General features: G+C 43.1%; 1 protein-coding gene across 1 annotated transcript in view; it reads left to right on the forward strand.

Moving 5' to 3' along the window:
* Positions 1–18,070, forward strand: part of LOC141981079 (cyclic nucleotide-binding domain-containing protein 2-like) — a 125,109-nt gene that overhangs the window by 68,951 nt on the left and 38,088 nt on the right. Inside the window, exons 11-13 of the mRNA XM_074942883.1 lie at positions 2,659–2,719; positions 13,499–13,568; positions 16,961–17,019. Coding sequence (XP_074798984.1) covers positions 2,659–2,719; positions 13,499–13,568; positions 16,961–17,019 — 190 coding nt within the window. The remainder of the gene's footprint in view (positions 1–2,658; positions 2,720–13,498; positions 13,569–16,960; positions 17,020–18,070) is intronic.

An 18,070-nucleotide genomic window follows, 5' to 3' on the forward strand; every position in this document is an offset into this window, starting at 1 on the left:
AAACTACAGTTCCCATGAGGCACCATGGCTCTGAATCAACAATTTCACCTGTTTAGTTTTTCAATCAAAACTCAAAAAGGGAAACAGACACAAAAAACATGGTTTTGTTGAAAAATATTTCTATGGACAATTTTGAACAGATGCATAGTTGAGGCATATAACATTTTAAGGAAAACAGGTGGAAGGTTTTCCCCCATATTATTTGATAGGCGAGAGGAATTTTTTTTTTGGTAGTTCTACCCTATGGAAACCACAAGAGAAAGATCCAGTTCTAAATTTCTCTAAAGTTTGATGGGGATTGGCTGGACCGTATCTAATTTTATTCAATTACTTCTTATGTTTTATCTACTATATTGTGTAGACTGGATGAATAAGAGGGGAAATATATAAAATGAATTATCTGTAACAGATCAAGAAGCTTCTGTTTTGTCTGCCTCACAACATAAGAACAAGGGCACATTCAATTAAATTAAAAGAGGCAAATTCAAAACTGATCAGAGGAATTACTTTTTCCACACAGTGCACAATTAGCCTGTGGAACTCATTACCACCAGAAGTAATTGAGGCTAAGAATTTACCAAGATTAAAAAAGTGATTGAGCATTTACATGGATAAGAAGAATATCCAGAGTTATCATAACTAATGCTAACAAAAATGCTGGAAAGGATATTAAACCTCATGCCTAAGGGCTTAAGCCAATCTCTAACTATTAGAAACCAGGATGAGACCTAATGTGGGGGACAGATTATCCCACATCTGCCTACTGTGGGGTTTTTATTTCCTCATAAGCACTTGGTGCTGGCCACTGTCAGAGAGAACATACTGGACTAGATGGACTGTGGCTCTGATCCAGTATCACAATTCTTATGTTCCTGTGAGAAGGTTCTGATAGAGAAGAATAAACTCTTTGAGGTTGTGTGCTTTCCTTCCTGCTTTCAGTTAAACACCAAGAATAAAAAGACGTATTTCAAAATAAGATCAGTAGACACAGTAGCAGAATCTTACTTTTTTTGAGCTTTTGGTCTTTTTCTCTTCTTTTATATATATTTCTTAAGCCCATAAATGCAGCTTTTCAAAACCAACTTTAGCTGATCTTGCTATTGGCAAAGGGATAACTAAGAGGCAGATTTTTTATTAGTATTTGTAGGAAGTTTTATGGATAAATGTCAGACCTATTTATTTTTCTGCTTTTAAAATGTTATTGAAATATAGTTTGAACATTCAGCCCTAGTAATATTTTTCCATTTCTGTGAGTTTCAGTACTTTGTATAAATTTCCCCAAATGTGCTATTTAGCACATCTGTCACCCACTGGGTTCTCTTCTAAAGCAGCTCTGAGATGTACCTCTTTCCCCCACTGATTGATTCTTGGATTCCTAGCCAACTGGTAGACATCAGAGGAACAAGATGTTGGGTCTTTCTTTATCATATCTTGATCATCTCAACTGGACCCATGTAAAGTGCCCAGATGATAATAAATAACAGAATCACGAAGAGCAAACCTTCTTATTCTGTCCTCCATCTTACCAGCCCCAGTCTCATACCAAGTGATTATATCATATGACTGGGGAGCAGACTCTTGGACTCACTTGCTCTGCTACCATTTTGTGTGATCTTGGCCAAGTTGCTATGCCTCAGTTTCCCCAATTATAAAGTGAACATTGGATGAACTTTTTCCTAGCACACAGGGTTGTTTTGAAGAGTAATTAATGCATCACTGCTATAGAGCTTCAGAGTATTATAGACTGTCATCCTAGCCACCTTCCCACCACCCAAAAAGCTTTTGGAGGATGTGTCTTCCTTCAAAATGCATGAAATGCACACCTAATAACACAAAGAGGCTGTTGTTATAAAGTGCTCCTCAAACATAAATTCAGAAACCAACATACCCTAGCCTGACCAATAATTCAGCACCCCAGCAGCATACAAAGGGATCAATCCTGCTTCCACTGAAGATCAGTGGGAATTTTATCAGAGGGAACAGGAGGTACAGGATATGGTCCCTATAGCATAAATTAAGCCCCAGATTTTCAAAATGTGTTGGTTAAAGCTTGACATCTAAATCCACACCCAGCCACCTATATAAGAGTGGCCTGATTTTCAAATAATGCAGAGCTTCTCTGCAACTTTCATACAAACGGTTGGTGCCCAGCATGTCTGAAAGTCAGGCCTCATTTTTGCTTAGGTGCCTAAACATGGGTTTGGATGTTTAACTGAAGGCAAGCAAGTCTGAAATTTGGCGCTTAATTTGTACTGTAGGGGCATCTTCATTGTGTAGGTTGAAAATATTGACCTAAGTTTTAAATGAACCAAATCACTATGGTTAGATTCTAGAGGGGGCTCTTTTGTAATATGCACACTTTCTTGTCCTTCCAAGGGAGAAAATTATAACTGATTGGGAAAAGCCATTCTCTACTGGCCCTTGATTCAGTGTCTCAAAACATACTGTTGTTGAAATAATTATTGTTCTTCCCAGTTCTAGCGAAGGGCAACGGAAGCTAGTAATGGTCCTATTTATTTTTAGCTGTTAAAGTGACAATCTGATCTGTTCATTTTTTTTTTTTATAATCTCTTCATTTTACCTTACTAGCATTTATTTTCTTGAGGACAAACTCATCACTAGAGCCATGAAGTTTATTTGTGTTCCATCACTTTTTAGGCCAGGAACAGTCATTACAAAGGATTCAAAGGCATCATCCAAAATTTATGTGATCAACACAGTAAGTAAATCTATAATATTTACCACTAGGGAGGTATCTTCTATTTTTCCACTGGTCATCAGCACTTGTGTTTGATTTACTGTTTCGTATATAATTTTACTACCACTTGTGCTGAAAGCAGGAACAGCTGCAGAGCCATGGAGAAAATGCTGATACTCTAACAATAAGTTATATATTATGCGATTTTGTAAAGTACCAGCCTTAATCAGCTTTATCTTTGGTGGCAGTGAGACAACAGAGTGGATCTTCTAGTTTTAAAATCCTAATGTACATGTGGGATTATTATTCAGTGTCCAGTCTTGCCATCTCATTTGGGAACTACAACTGCAATACTTAGCAGCAAGTTTGCATCCTGATGGAATAGACTCATAGACTTTAAGGCCAGAAGAGACTATCTAGATCATCTAGTCTGACATCCTCCACAATGAAGGCCACAGAACCTCATCCATCCAGTGGTGAGCTGGAGCCGGTTGGCACCGGTTCGCTAGAACAGGTTGTTAAATTTAGAAGCCCTTTTAGAACCAGTTGTTCCGCGAGGGACAACCGGTTCTAAAAGGCCTTCTAAATTTAACCGGCCAAAAGTGGCACCCTAGGCGCCGACTCCACGGGTGCTCTAGCCCTGGAGCACCCAAGGGGAAAATTGGGTGGGTGCAGAGCACCCACTGGCAGCTCCCCGTTCCACCCCCGGCCCCAGCTCACCTCACCTCCGCCTCCTCCTCCGTCTCCTCCCCTGAACGCGCCGCCCCGCTCTGCTTCTCCACCCCCCCCCCGGCTTCCCACGAATCAGCTGTTCGCGCAGGAAGCCGGGGCAGGTGGAGAAGCAAGCGGCGGCTTCCCACTCAGGCCCAGGGAGGCAGAGCAGAGGTGAGCTTGGGTGGGGGCGGGGAGGGCGCGAGGAGGGCTGCCCGCACCGCAGCAGGTAACCTGGGGGTGTGTGCAGGGGAACCACTCCCCGCCCCAGCTCACCTCCGCCACCCTCGGCCTGAGTGGGAAGTCGTGGCCTGCTTCTCAGTCCTCCCTGGCTTCCCGCCGAACAGCTGATTCGCGGGAAGCTGGGGGGGGGGGGAGGCGCGGAGAAGCAGAGCGGGGCAGCATGTTCAGGGGAGGAGGCGGAGCGGAGGTGAGGTGAGCTGGGGCTGGGCACGGGGTGGGGAGCTGCCGGTAGGTGCTCTGCACCCACCAAATTTTCCCCATGGGTGCTCCAGCCCCGGAGCACCCAGGGAGTCGGCATCTAAGGTGCCACTTTTGATGTGATCAGTGGGGGGAGCGGCCACTCCCCCTGCTCCCCCCTAGCTACGCTCCCCCGCCCCAGGAGCCAAAGGGACCTGCCGGATGCTTCCTAGGAGCTGCCCCAGGTAAGCACAACCGGGACTCCCCAACTCGCCCCCCAGCAGGTGCCTCTGGCTCTTAGGGGTGGGGTGGGCACCCACTACTGTGGCCCACGAGACCCTCCTGCCCGGTTCTGGGGGCAGTCAGGGGACAGGAGAGGGGCGTGGATGGGGCAAGGGTCCTGGGGGGCGGGGGTGGGCAACGACCCCCTCGTGGGGTGAGGAGGGAACCTGTTGTTAAGATTTTGGCAGCTCATCACTGCATCCATCCACTTCTGCAATGAGTCCATAACCTTTGGCTGAGTTACTGAAGTCCTCAAATCTTGATTTAAAGACTTCAAGTTACAGAGAATCCACCATTTACTATAGTTCAAACCAGCAAGTGATCCATGCCCAGGTCTCTGCCAATCTGACCTAGGGGAAAATTCCTTCCTGACCCCAAATATGGTGATCAGTTAAACCCAAAGCATGTGGGCGAGACCTACCAGCTAGACACCTGGGATAGAATTTTCTGTGGTAACTCAGAGCCCTGCCCATCAAGTGTTCCATCTCCTGTCACTGGAGATATTTGCTAATAGCAGTTGTGAATGGGCCATATGCTGTTGTAGGCAACCTCATCATACCATCCCCTCCATAAACATATCAAGTTAAGCCTTGAAACAAGTTAGATTTTTTGCCCCTGTTGCTCCCTTTGGAAGGTTGTTCCAGACTTTACTCCTCTGATGGTTAGAAACTGTCATCTAATTTCAAGCCTAAACTTGTTGATGTCCAGTTTATATCCATTTGTTCTTGTACCAATTTTGGCCCTTAACTTACATATCTCCTCTTCCCTCTCCCCTCCCCTGGTGTTTATCCCTCTGATGTATTTATAGAGAGCAATCATATCTCCCTTCAGTCTTCATTTTGTTAGGCTAAACAAACCAAGCTCTTTGGCAACAAAGGACCCACTGGAGACATCCAGAAGTGGGTAGCAAACCACAATATTGTGAAAAAGTATTCCTAAATCTATAGTAATTTGTCCATCTACACAATACCAGCAATGACAGTGAGAAATGGAACCAGCATTAATCAACTGGCAACTCAGAAATGGAATATAGATATTAGATATATTGTAAGCGTAACTTGCTTTATGTACACCAGTCCAGGAGCAGAGGTGGTCACCAAGAGCATGTGGAGCAACTCCTTTTTTTTCCACAAATCTCAACCCAACACTAATGCTTCATTCTCAAAGCCCAAGTCAGAGAACAAACTCTTCTGCTGCTCACACAGCTACCTCTCCAAAGACCACTTCCTCATTGCAGTGCCTTACATAACAAACCAACCAAACAAAACAAAACCCATCACCACCATGGCCACTAAAAGATTTCTTCCCAAGACTGAACATTTGCTCAGATGCTAAGAAAAAACTTGGAAGACTATGTTTAACAGCATCATCTAGTGACACTTGACATAACAGTAATTGTTGAATATAGTGCTTTGCATTTCCAAAATGGGGTACAAACATTAACCAATCCTTGATACATATCCCTGGGTGGAATTAATGCTATAGAATAGCCTTATGACACAATTATAGGCTCTGATGCAGCAGTTGGTAGTGCGTGGGCATATTGCTTCCCATATGCAAAACTTCACTGAAGTCAGTGGGGCTCCAGCAGTTGCAGAATTGAAGTCTTGTTTTTAGTAGTAAGTATTATTCCAATTTTAGAGATGTAATTTGTGATAAATAAATACAATTAAGTATAGTAAACAAATATTCTGAAACGCACATTCTAATAAATGGTGGGATTAATTGGGTGACTTAAGAAGATAGCCCCTAGCAATGGTTTGCATTCAGAACAGAGTATTAACAGAGTTAATACAAACAAATCTACGAGCATGTGGAAAAATTCAAAGTGACTGGAAAAAAAATTCTGAGGCACATGATTAAGAATCAAGGGGAAAGTCAGGGGATTTTTGAATCCTTTGTTAGGCCACGAGGCAAAGTTCCTAAATACATTATTGTAGTTTAAACTGCTTTTGCATATAGTCAAGGGCTGTTAATTTAAAGGCCTGAATGAGAAAAGGAAGGGCTAAGATAAAGCAAGTGATCCGTTCAGGCTCAGCTGATTGAGGTGTATTTGGAAAAGTAAAAGTTATCTTTTCTTTCTGGGACAATGAAAGGACCCAGTGGAAGCAGAATTTTAATGAAAGCATTTAGGTGCAGAGTTGTTTTATGTTTCTGGAAGAGCAGTCCCTACTTATACTGTGCCTCTGTTACAAGAATTAATGGGCCAAACTCAGACCTAGGGTAAGTCTATTGACTTCATCTGAGCTGCAACACCATCATTGAATTTGGCCTATTGAGAATTTACTTAAGCCACACTAGAATATTGTTTTCACTCCTACCAAGTTGGATAGGTCCACAGCATCCACTACTAATACCAGTGGAGAACTCTGTCTGTGTATTTATATGGTCCCTAGCAATATGTTACCTGAGTTTCTTGTGTATTTATAAAAAAAACCAACATGTTTTATTCTTTCTTCTCAGCCTGTCAGAGAAATAGCTTGATTAGCCTGTAGTAAGTTATTTTGTTTATGTTCATGTGTCTGAAGGAGTGATCTGTTCCATGTGTAGAAATTATTGTGGGAAAGCTAAGTCAGAGAAATAAGTTTTTTGCATTTAATTCTGAAAAATGTTTAGTTTTGTGGTCATTTTTATTCATTGTGGCAGTGAGTTCCATAGTCTAGGTCCAGCTCCTGGGAAAGTTCTGTCTTCCACGCTCATGAATCTCCTGATATTGGCTGACAGTTTCATTGTTCCCATGGAATCCAAGTGTCACATGAGAACAAGGCTCTGGAGAGAAGATGTAATTGCTTACTAATCCCTTTGAATTTGAAGACAGACTTTGAACTGGAGAGTGGAGCACTGGGGTGATATATTGATGGTGACCTGTGTTGGTAAGCAGAAGGGCTGCTGTGTTTTGTATCAGTTGGAGCTTTTTCATGGTGTGTGGCTTTATTCCTAGCTAATAATGAGTTGAAATAATCAAACCTGGAGGTTATGAATATAGCCAAGACTGTGTCTAATAGGATGGGAATAATCTTCTGGCCAACTGCAGATGGAAGTGAGCTGCTTTTCCCCCTCCACTATGGCATCCTCACATTCATTTTAACATACCCCAGGCAAATCATATGCTGACTGTCCTTGCATACCCTCTAGTTTCAATTGGTTTAAAAATGGTATTGTGGGTATTTGGTTATGCGATACAAAAATGGCACCGACGTTTTGTAAACAATACAAGAAAAAAATCAAGCCAACATAAATCTCTGAAAATACTTTGGGCATGAAACCTGTTTGTTCTTAATTGTCAAAAGGAAGCCTTTCCAAAAAGTGTGAGAAACAATAATAACCAAGTATTTTAACCTCCTTTCTCCGCCTCTGCATGCACACAGTAAAAACATTGTGAGAACAGTTTACATACAATCTGAGCCATGGAAAGGACAATCATGCATCTAACATAGCTAAATAATAGCTAAAGTGACACAAATGTGGTATAATTTCAGTTGTTGGGGTTAGTGTGTGGGTGCTGAGTGCTGTGATATACAGGCCTATGATATACAAGATGTCAGATCCGATGGTCCCTTCTGATCTTAAACTCTTTGACGCTATGACAAAAGTGAGGATTTCAGACATGGATGCACAATAGTCTAGCACATCCCACCTCAAAGATTTGCCAGCTATAATCCTGGGTAGTAGCAGTCAGCACAGAAAAAAGAAAACCCTTGTGTTTTTCTTTCCCCCCCTGCAATACTTTCCTCATGCAGAGAATTAACCAGCCTGATAGAAGTGAATCCAGCTGCTTAATACCTCTAGGATAGTCATGTTGACCATGGTATCAACCATATTGATTGTATCTTTGATTCAGCCAAACACATGATTAATTTTCATCTCATGACTTGTCCTATCGACTTGAGTAGGATGCTTAAAGTTAAGCACATGCTTAAATGCTTTGCTGAGTCAAGGCCTTAATTTTCTCTTGGAAGCACAGACCTCCACCGGGATTACATGGATTTTCACACCACATATTGAAAATCAGGTGAAGTGACAACCATATCTACATGGCCTAAAATGGCTAAAAATTGCCTCCTTGTGTTCAGGATCAATATGATGGGGAAAAAATCATATACACACACAAAAAGGTGAGGGATACTAAATTTGCCCAATAATTTGTTTGCAAAGAATTATTCAGCCCAGTGCATTTTCCAGATATAAAACGTTTTAATACATCTGTGTAACAATTAGTGGATGAGGTCTGGATCATTCTTAAGGCTATAGTGCAGTGGTCACCAACCCGTCGATTGCCATCGACTGGTCGATCCTGGAACCTCTGCCAGTGGATCGCAAACTCCGAGCCGCTAAAAGTCCAGTGGCACAGAGGGGCTCAGGCAGGCTGCCTGCTTGCCAGGCCTGTGGTCTCACGTCATTCCCGGAAGCGGCTGGCTGCTGGCACGTCTCTGCAAACCGAGGGGGAAGGGGGGCAGCTTCATGTGCTGCCCCCGCTCCCAGAACCGTCCCCTCAGCTCCCTGTCTGGGAACTGCAGGGACAGCACATGCGGGCATGTGCAGCACATGGAGACCCACTGCCCCTTTCGCCCCCAGGGGCCACAGGGACATGCCAGAAGCCAGCCGCTTCCGGGAGCGGTGTGGGGTCACGGCAGGCAAGCAGCCTGCCTGAGCCCTGATGTGCCTCTGGCTGGGAGCTGCCTGTGGTAACGGTCTCCTGGCTGGCGCCTACACCTCGCACCCCCTCCCGCACCCTAATCCCCTGCCCCAGCCTGGAGCCCCCTCCTGCACCAAACTGCCTCCCAGAGCCCTCACCCCTGACCCCCTCCCGCACCCCAACACTCTGCCGTGCGAGAGACAGGGAGGGGTGAATGGAGTGAGCAGGGTGGGGCCTCAGGGATGGGGTGGGGTAGATCCTGGATTGATTTTAAATTAAAAAAGTTATCTTGTGTATAAAAAGGTTGGAGACCACTGCCATAGTGTATACTTATAGTTTCAGAATTACAGCTGGTTCTAAATTTCTACATTAAAAAGTGGGAAAATTTCTAGATCTCCCCACCTCCATTCTTAAGTTTGTTGGGATTTTTTTTTGAATTCTTATCAACTTTCAAATTTTGAAATGCTTAATCCTACTGAAAAAATAAAGGATCTTTTTTTATTTTTCAAATTTCTTTTCTTGTTTTTTACCAGGTTCTAGTCACTGTTTTCATCGGCCGTCTTTTAAAAATGACATATATGCAGTAGATTATTTTGTTTTAATTTATACTACTACAGGGTTACTTTCATACGGGAAGTATTAATGTAAAAATACAATTCCCGTTGTTTTGTGAAGATATCTAGAAGCTACTCATTTATCCTTGTGCTGCCCATCCTTGTGCTGCCCACATGTAACTTCATGGCAAAGCGTGGGAATGAAACTCATATATCCTCCCACTTCAGAAGCAGTGACCCCTTTCCTTTCAAGCTAAAGGAGAATACGTTACCTCTAGCAGTATTGGGCCTATAAGTCGCTATGACACGCAGTTCTGTTGCTACCCAGCAGAGGGAGTGGTACACATATACAGGAGTGAGTTTATTACAATACCAACAACCACATTCTGGTGTTCAATATCAATAATATAAAAAACCTTTAATGAGTCGCTTGAATTTTAGTCAATGATACCAGCTGCATTTTGTGAGTGTCACTATAAACTGGGTGATTTTTTTGAGGGCCTCTAACCCTTACCATGCTCACCTCACAGGTTTTCTTTTTTCCTTGACTACACAAGACAGACAAGCACTGATATATTCTTGGCTATGAACTATTCTCTTAGAACACATTTGATGTTCATATATGGTCTCTTGGATGCCTATACTCATGCCCATCTGTTAAGATGGCATGCCAGTTTCTTTGGGCCATTGGTGCCAACCAACAATGGTTTTACATGGGCAGGCAGCCGAATGCTGCCAGTGCCATCTCTCTTGGAAGAGTCCCTTCTTTTGTTACAAGATTGCCACATTATTGCCATATGGCTCTTTAAATTCACTGATAGTTTTGTGCCCTGACACAATGTTTGAACATTGGAGAGGTTGAAGAGCACTGGCAAGCAGTTTTTGAAAAGTAGCTTAATGGCAGTGCACGTCAAACACAGAAATGCAGGAAGAAGTAGTTTTGTAAAAATCTGTAGACATCAAAAAAAAAAAAAAAAAAAAAAGACAGCCAAGTAATTTTGGTTTTAAATTGGCTGGGGCAGGGGGGGAGGAATCACATCACTGCACACCAGCATTAGTCAGTTTCAAATATACAGTATGACCAAACACATAAAGACTCAGTGTTCCATGAAAAATCAATAAATATATTAAATAATTTTGAGCACAAAAGTTGTCCAGATACAAATGGAAGGCATCTGGGGACAGGAATTAGAGGCCTGCAAGATAAGAGAAGGAGGGAGGGTTTAAGACAGGCATTGGAAAAGAAATCAATGAAGTGGAGAAAAACAGAAAGGCTATTCCATACAATGAAGCCAAAGATACAAAATGACCTACCTTTGACAATAATGATCAGTTTAATAATGGAGATGAACCTCAAGTTGAGGGTGTGAGGAAGAGAGAGAGGGCATAGAATAGAATAATGTGCCTTAGACTCAAGTACTTGGATAACTTTAAATACAAAAAGGCCCATTTTGAAATTGGACAGACAAGTTGCAATGAGATTGCACACGACTTCTATTGACTTCCACCCGGAGCGCCGTTTGCAGCCGAAGGTAGAATTTAGCCCATATAGAGGTATTTTGAATTTAATCCTAGAGAAGATGGAGAGCTAGGAATAGATTCACAAAGGGATTTAGGGACATAATTCCCAGATTTGGGTACCAGTGGTATTCACAAAATCCTCACTTAGCTGCCCCTTAACCATGTAGGCTCCTAAACTCATTCAGCAGTAAAAGCTCCCTACCGCCTCACTCTAGGCATTCCTCTGCCTAACTCACAGGTGGGCCCTGATCTACTAGGTGTGTTCAGAGGCCTATTAGCTCAACGGAGAGGGACTTCCCTCCTAACTTTTATCCCAGTGGCTAGGATGTGAGAGACCAGCAGTTCAAACCCAGTCTACCCATGCCTGCTGAGGAGCTGGGATTTGAACATGGATCTACCACCGCTCAGGTGCGTGCCCTAATCACTGGGGTAGGATATATTCTAGTGTGGGTTTTCCTCAGTCTCTCCTGTTGAAACTGTTCCATTTTGGATATATAAAAAAATAGTCATTGGGCAAGCAGAGAGAATGACTCAGTAGCCTGGTGCGTAGGGCACCGAAGTGGGAGACCCAGGATCCAGTCCCCTTGCTCCAATGACTATTTAAGGTATGAGGAAGTTCCTCCTTGAAATACCTTAAGTACCTGACTCTAGGAGAGGGGTCACATCTGATAATCCCAAGTGGAGACAGGTGCCTCCCTCCAATCTGGATTTAGATGCTGAACTCCCTGAGAGGGATGAGGATTAGGATACATCCCTCTCCTTAGCATCTCCCATTGGCTAGTTTAGACAGCTCCCTACTCAGCATGCTGGCTTTTGTAATTCTCATCCTAAAATATCCATCTCCCTTCACTCACTGTATAGGGAATCTGAGCACTTAACTCAGCCTCTGAGAATTCCAGTGGTTTTTTGAGGTGCCTAAAAGCGAGGTGCTGCGCATCACAACGTCTAAATCCATTTGTGATTTGCATTTGGAACAAAGGCATGAACTAGAGACCTATAAGGTTATAAAACAAAATGGCCTCAAAAGGAGGGAGAAGTATGGAAAAAATAAGTTCAGATTTAAAAATAATTCTTAATGGCATGTATTTGGAGGTCTGTATAAGTGAGCTGTAGGTCACGAAAGCTTATGCTCAAATAAATTGGTTAGTCTCAAAGGTGCCACAAGTACTCCTTTTCTTTTTGCGAATACAGACTAACACGGCTGCTACTCTGAAACCTGTATTAAGTGGGTTTCTGCTGATGAACACTAACATTTATTGACTCAAGATGTAAATTCTGACCATCCCCAGGGGTTAGCAGTGGAATTTGAACCTTGACCTACAGTGCTAAAAGCTTGAGCCACAACAACATTAGCAAATGGAGTAGCTCCTATTTAGCCTTTTTTGTGGGCCAGCAACCAAGTGGGGGAAAAGAAAAACAGTCAGGGTATGTTCCACGCAGAGTCACTGAGATTAAATCAAATTCAGTATCTTACATCAATAGCAATAAAATAAGTCTTGATGCTCATTGGAGCAGGAAATCTCTCTCCCTATAGTTACAAACTGAGTCAAACCTTGCTATGGTTTGAGTTAAAACCTTGTTGAAACCGATGTATGAATGCGTCCTTCATTTAAGATAGTTGTAAAAGACAATTTAGAAGCCACACCTAAATAAGGCCTAATAGAGTCAGCCCAGAAACTAGCACCCGGTGGTTAGAGGCTTCCACTGGGTATTGTTCTGACCAGGAGTCTATATGCTCAGAAATTGCTCCTTTTGTTTTGGATTCCTCCTGCCTTTGTAGAAGCAGGACTTGTGCACTCCTTGTAAATAAACACGATTGCATCAATACTAGACTCCACTGTCAATTTCTGCTCCTAACTGCTCAACCTTCAAGGCCTCAGTCTTTGACTAGCTGCTCGGGTCTAAAGGGAAACAGTATTGTTACATACATTTGGAATTGTCTTCTGAAACATTTAGCAAAAAGAAAAGGAGGACTTGTGGCACCTTAGAGACTAACAAATTTATTTGAGCATAAGCTTTCGTGAGCTACAGCTCACTTCATTCTTTTCACTGTAGCCATGAATTTCTTTTTGTAAGAAGCAAGGCCCATTCACATTCTAAAGGGAAATTAAGTTAGATCCTTGAGAGTACTGTTGTGCAAATTTACCATTTAAATGACACAGAAATCAAATTTCACATTTCCTCCTTGAGTTGGCCTGTACATTCATTAAAACGATTTGGAATTCACAGGGCTCTATGAAAAGCATCTGCTGACCCTATCTTTCCAATGTAAGGAAAGGTATTGGGTAGAAAGCACTGCTCAGTGGCTTGTACAGAGAGAAAGAGTAAGCCAGAGAGAGAAAATACAATAAACATCAATGGGAGAAACAGATAAATCCATAACTGAAAGTTTTACATTGCAAACATAAGACATTTTTCTATATATTTAGGTAATAATTACCCTATTATGTTTCAATGATATATTCTTTATTCCTACTGCTTTTTGGTACCTGACAATAATTTTTGTAGCTACAATATGGCAGAAATTACAGTTGATATCGGGCCTGTTTAATTAGCTGCCTGGAAGAGAAAGATCATTTCTTATTATTTGTCTTATGTTTGGAGATAATCCCCTTCACTCTAGAGTGAGAAGACATCCTGCAATTACACAGAGCTAAAAACAGTCCTTTCTTTCAGGGGAGGCTGCGGGTCCTGAAGGCAATGGCATCTTCTAAACCTCGGCTATCATTAAAGTCTTTTAGACACTGTAAGTCTTCATTTTAATGGAATCATTTGGTTTTTTTTTTTTTTAAACAGTGACAATCAGCTTCTCAAGTCTCACATTCTGTAATGTAATTTTCTACATTCCGTGCATTGACAAGGTTCATTAGAGATGTCCCTTTTGTGGACATGCCTGTGGAGACATTGTGAATGGTCTTCCAGCATTTATGAGCTTCCTTTTTGTTTGATGAAGATTCTTGCATGCTCAGCCCATTAACTTGTCTTTGCAGTTCATCTACTGCATTGATTTTACATTATGTTTTTGCCTAAATCTGTTTCTGATCTCGTACCAGTGGAAATCAGGATGAAATTCACTGCCGTCAAATTCACTGCATTACACCAGTGCATATCCAACAGCCCCAACAAGACTGCCATGCCTCACAGAGGCAGCATGGTCCAGTAGAATTGGCACTGGACTGGGAGTCAGGAGCAGAGCTGGCCAAATTACTGCACTGGCAGTTCTCTAACCTCTGGCCAATGTTATGTTTCACAGCATATAAACATAGAAGTTAGATAAAAATACAAACTACTGTTGCTGGAAGATTGCAAACTGACACCATTTTATTTTTTAGAATTCAAACTGATAACACACAAGAACCCCAAAACAGAGAGAGACAAAGCAGGCTGCTCCATAAGGCAGAGAGGCATGACTCACTCCACCTTACTGTAGGCTGGCTTTTCACAGACTGATTGCATGCTGCCCTACAGAGCCTCCTAACTTACAACCAGGACCAGGAACCGCCCCCCCCCACCCACACTCCTCCTAATATTAAAGTGATAGCTTGTAATTCCAACAATACATCACAGGCTATAGGATATGTTGAGGTGGGTGAAGTTTTTCCACTTTGTATAAAATTCTCAAATAGTCGTGGAGAGGGGAAAGAGAGCGAGAGAGTGACTGACTATAGCCAGGTGACTAGGGCACTCACCTAGGAGGGGGAAGACTTGGATTCAAGTCCCTGCTCCAGAGCAGGGATTCTGGGTCTTCCATATCCCAGGGGTGTGCTAACAACTGGATTAAGTATATATTCCTCCTCATAAATCTGGTTCCATTTTTTTTTGTGACCAAAACTATTCAATTAATTTGTGTCAAATTTGCGAATAGTTTTGAGTCGATTGAAATTACAGTTTTTGGTGATGAAACTGTTTGTCCAAAACATTTCACCCAGCTCCAGTCAGAAGGCTCGTGTTCTATTCTCAGCGGTGGCCTGGGGTGAGTCATTTCAGCTCTCTGTGCTTCTGTTTCCCCTCCCACACTTTGTCTAGAATTTAAACTCTTTGGGGCAGGGTACGTCTACACTGGAATAAAAGACCCACGGCATGGCCACAGCTGGCCCACATCGGCTGACTCAGGCTTGTGACATGTGGGTTACAGGGCTAAAAACTGCAGTGTAGACTTTTGGGCTCTAGGATCCTCCCCCTGCATGGGATCCCAGAGGCTGGGCTCCAGTCTGAGCCCAACCATTTACACAGCAATTTTACAGACCTGCAGCCCAAGCCCCGCAAGCCCAAATCAGCTGACCCCAAGCCAGCTGCAGGTGATTAATTGCTGTGTTAATGTACCCTTACTCCATTTATAGTAAATAGCACAATTGGGCTCTGATCCTGGTTCAGGCTAATTCTTTCTTCTTTGAATATTTGGGCATGATGCTCCACTCCATTATGCCATGTATGGCTATTATTTATGATTTGTAACTCCATCGATTCAACTTTCTTTTAACACGTTGCCACAATATTATTTTTTAAACTTTCATTTAGTTACACTTTGAATAGTGTAGCAAATGATTACATTTCATGTCAGGCACAACCCACACTGTGAGGTAACTTCTTTTTTCCTCCCTTTTGGGCAAAATATCCATCTCAAATGCATGCAGACAGATCTCACCTCCAGTATTCTGCTATCCCTAAAGGTGAAGAACTACCACAGATAGCAATAGGAATCCTGCTTCTGTAGGCAGAAGAGAAGATTGAGGTCAAGATCCACCATACGAAGCTAAGGGGAGAATTCTTCCCTCTCCTTGTAATGCTAAATGAACCCATTCAGGGAAAGAAGCAACAGCTAAAGATATGGGGCTAAATCCTGCTCTCAGCTAGATCTGAATCCACAGTTCTCAGGACACCAAAAGAAGCCTACAGTCATCAGAGTGGAGGTCCAGGGCTTAACTCCAAGAGTGAGGCTGCCGTGTAGCCATCACTGGTGGTGACCTGACGTCCATGAGTTTAGTCCGCAAAGGGGTTTTCTGATCTTGTTAGCCTTATCTTAAACCAGTGGGTGGAGGGGGGGGGGGAAGGGAGATAATGCTTCAGATCTGCCACTGTCCTCTCTCTCCCAGCCTGGGAAAACTGCTCCCAATTAGAGCTGGTTGGCGAAATTCTGACAAAATTCTGCCGGCCAGGTGGGTTGTGAAACCTGCCTTGTTTTGGGCCAGATTGCCGACCTGGCTTGAAGGCAGCCTGCCTGGTGGGCTGACAGGGATCTGAGAATCAGGGAGCCCTGGCCCTGGTTTTCATTCCAAATCTGAGTAAAATGAAATTTTGAAATATCAAAATCCTCCATGAAATGGAATTTTCTTTCTCCGACCAGCTCCAGTACCAAGAAATAGGCTTACAAAGGATCAAATGAAGTGAGAGAACATATTGTGGCATCAGCATGTCTTGTCAGGGATGGCAGTGTGGTCAGGTGGACCAGACATAGGATAGGGAGTTGTAAGATCTATGTTCCAGTCTTATGATTTCCTCTCTCGGTTATCTTACCAGTGGCGCTCAACCTTTCCAGACTCCTGTACCCCTTTCAGGAGTCTAATTTGTCTTGTGTACTCACAAGTTGCACCTCACTTAAAAACTACCGGCTTACAAAATCAGACATAAAAATACAAATGTGCTATACACAGTGGTTCTCAAAGCCGGTCCACTGCTTGTTCAGGGAAAGCCCCTGGCGAGCCGGACCAGTTTGTTTACCTGCCGCGTCCACAGGTTTGGCCGATTGTGGCTGCCACTGGCCACAGTTTGCCGCTCCAGACCAATGGGGGCTGCAGGAAGGGCGGCTAGCACGTCACTTGGCTCGCTTTGCACAATATAAATGCAAAATAATGTTAACATTAATGACACATTTGGCCTTGGTTCCCTGACCTTTGTGGATGCAGACAGGAGAATTTGTCCCTTTAACTGGAAAATATCCTACCCACTGCTTTGAAAACATAGGTTTGTATGTATGTATGTGTGTATATTATATTATATTTTATATTATATTATATTATTTGGCCAGTTACAGCAAATGTCCATAGACGTCTTTCCTATATGTAAAGGCCTTGATCATGATAGAGACATACTCAGTTCATGGTGTTTGTTGTTAGCAACCAAAGATGTTATTAATTACAGCCCATCTCTACTGTGAGCCCATTAGTGATGAAGGATATTCATACGAGGCCCTGACCAAGGTACTGTAGCTCATGTCATTAATTTCATGTAAATGCTCTCTGTGTGGGAAAGGTTGACCACATTAACTTGAAAATTAATGATGATATTTGCAATTTGAAACTTTAAAAGCGTGCCCTAATATTTAATGCCGAAAATCTAATAGAAAAAATGTTAATTCTGGCTGGACGTAGGTCACACTGTAGCATTGCCGCTTTCCAGTTAAAGACAAGCAATCATTTGTTTTTTAGATAACAATGTGACATACTAGAGAGAAAGTCAAGTGAATCCTTTGCATTCGTAACACAATTCTCAGTAGGTGACAAGAGCAGCTATCCCAGTGCTACTGGAAGATTCCATCTCTAAACAGAGAAAAAACATTAAACCCTTGGCACAATAGGTTATGTATTTTAAGAGCACATGTTGTGTGTTAGTTTGTGCACAAGAGGAAGGATGGTCTGATGACTAAAATAATCTCCTGGACCTCAAGAGATCTGGGTACAATTCTTGATTTTGCCACAGATTTCCTATTTGATCCTGGCCAGATCAGTTACTCCTTCTATAGCTCTATGGTTCCCATCCATAAAGGGCTGGTTGGCCTGACCCCTGGGCCCAAGCACGGGCCTGACCCCTGGGCTGTCCTGAGCCATCCTGGGCCCCTGGCCAGCCTGAGTCACCCCAAGCTGTCAGCCCAAGCTGAGCCCCTGTTAGGGCCTGGATTAGGAGAGGCTGAGCCTCCCCTGGCCCATTATACCCGCCATCCATGGGGTCACGGTTCTGTGCCCAGCCTGACGAAGTGCCTCAGGACAGCTGCTGAACAGCTCAAATGGTTTCTTGCTTACAGTACCATGCAACAGAATCATGGGGCGCCAAACTCCGCTCTCTCCCCTGACAGGGGAGACTAGTGGACCCGTGGAGAGGTGTTCAGCTCTGCCCATCAGATATCTGCTCACTCAGGCTCTTTCTACTCTATTGGTAGGGACGGGGGGAAGGGAACCATCTCTGTGTAACCCATGCTTGCTGTGGCACACTGTCCCCCTCTAGTGGCAGCTAGATCAGTCAGCAATTGATGAG

Source organism: Natator depressus, chromosome 1, assembly GCF_965152275.1.
Source record: "Natator depressus isolate rNatDep1 chromosome 1, rNatDep2.hap1, whole genome shotgun sequence".
In the NCBI taxonomy this organism is placed as follows: Eukaryota; Metazoa; Chordata; order Testudines; family Cheloniidae; genus Natator; species Natator depressus.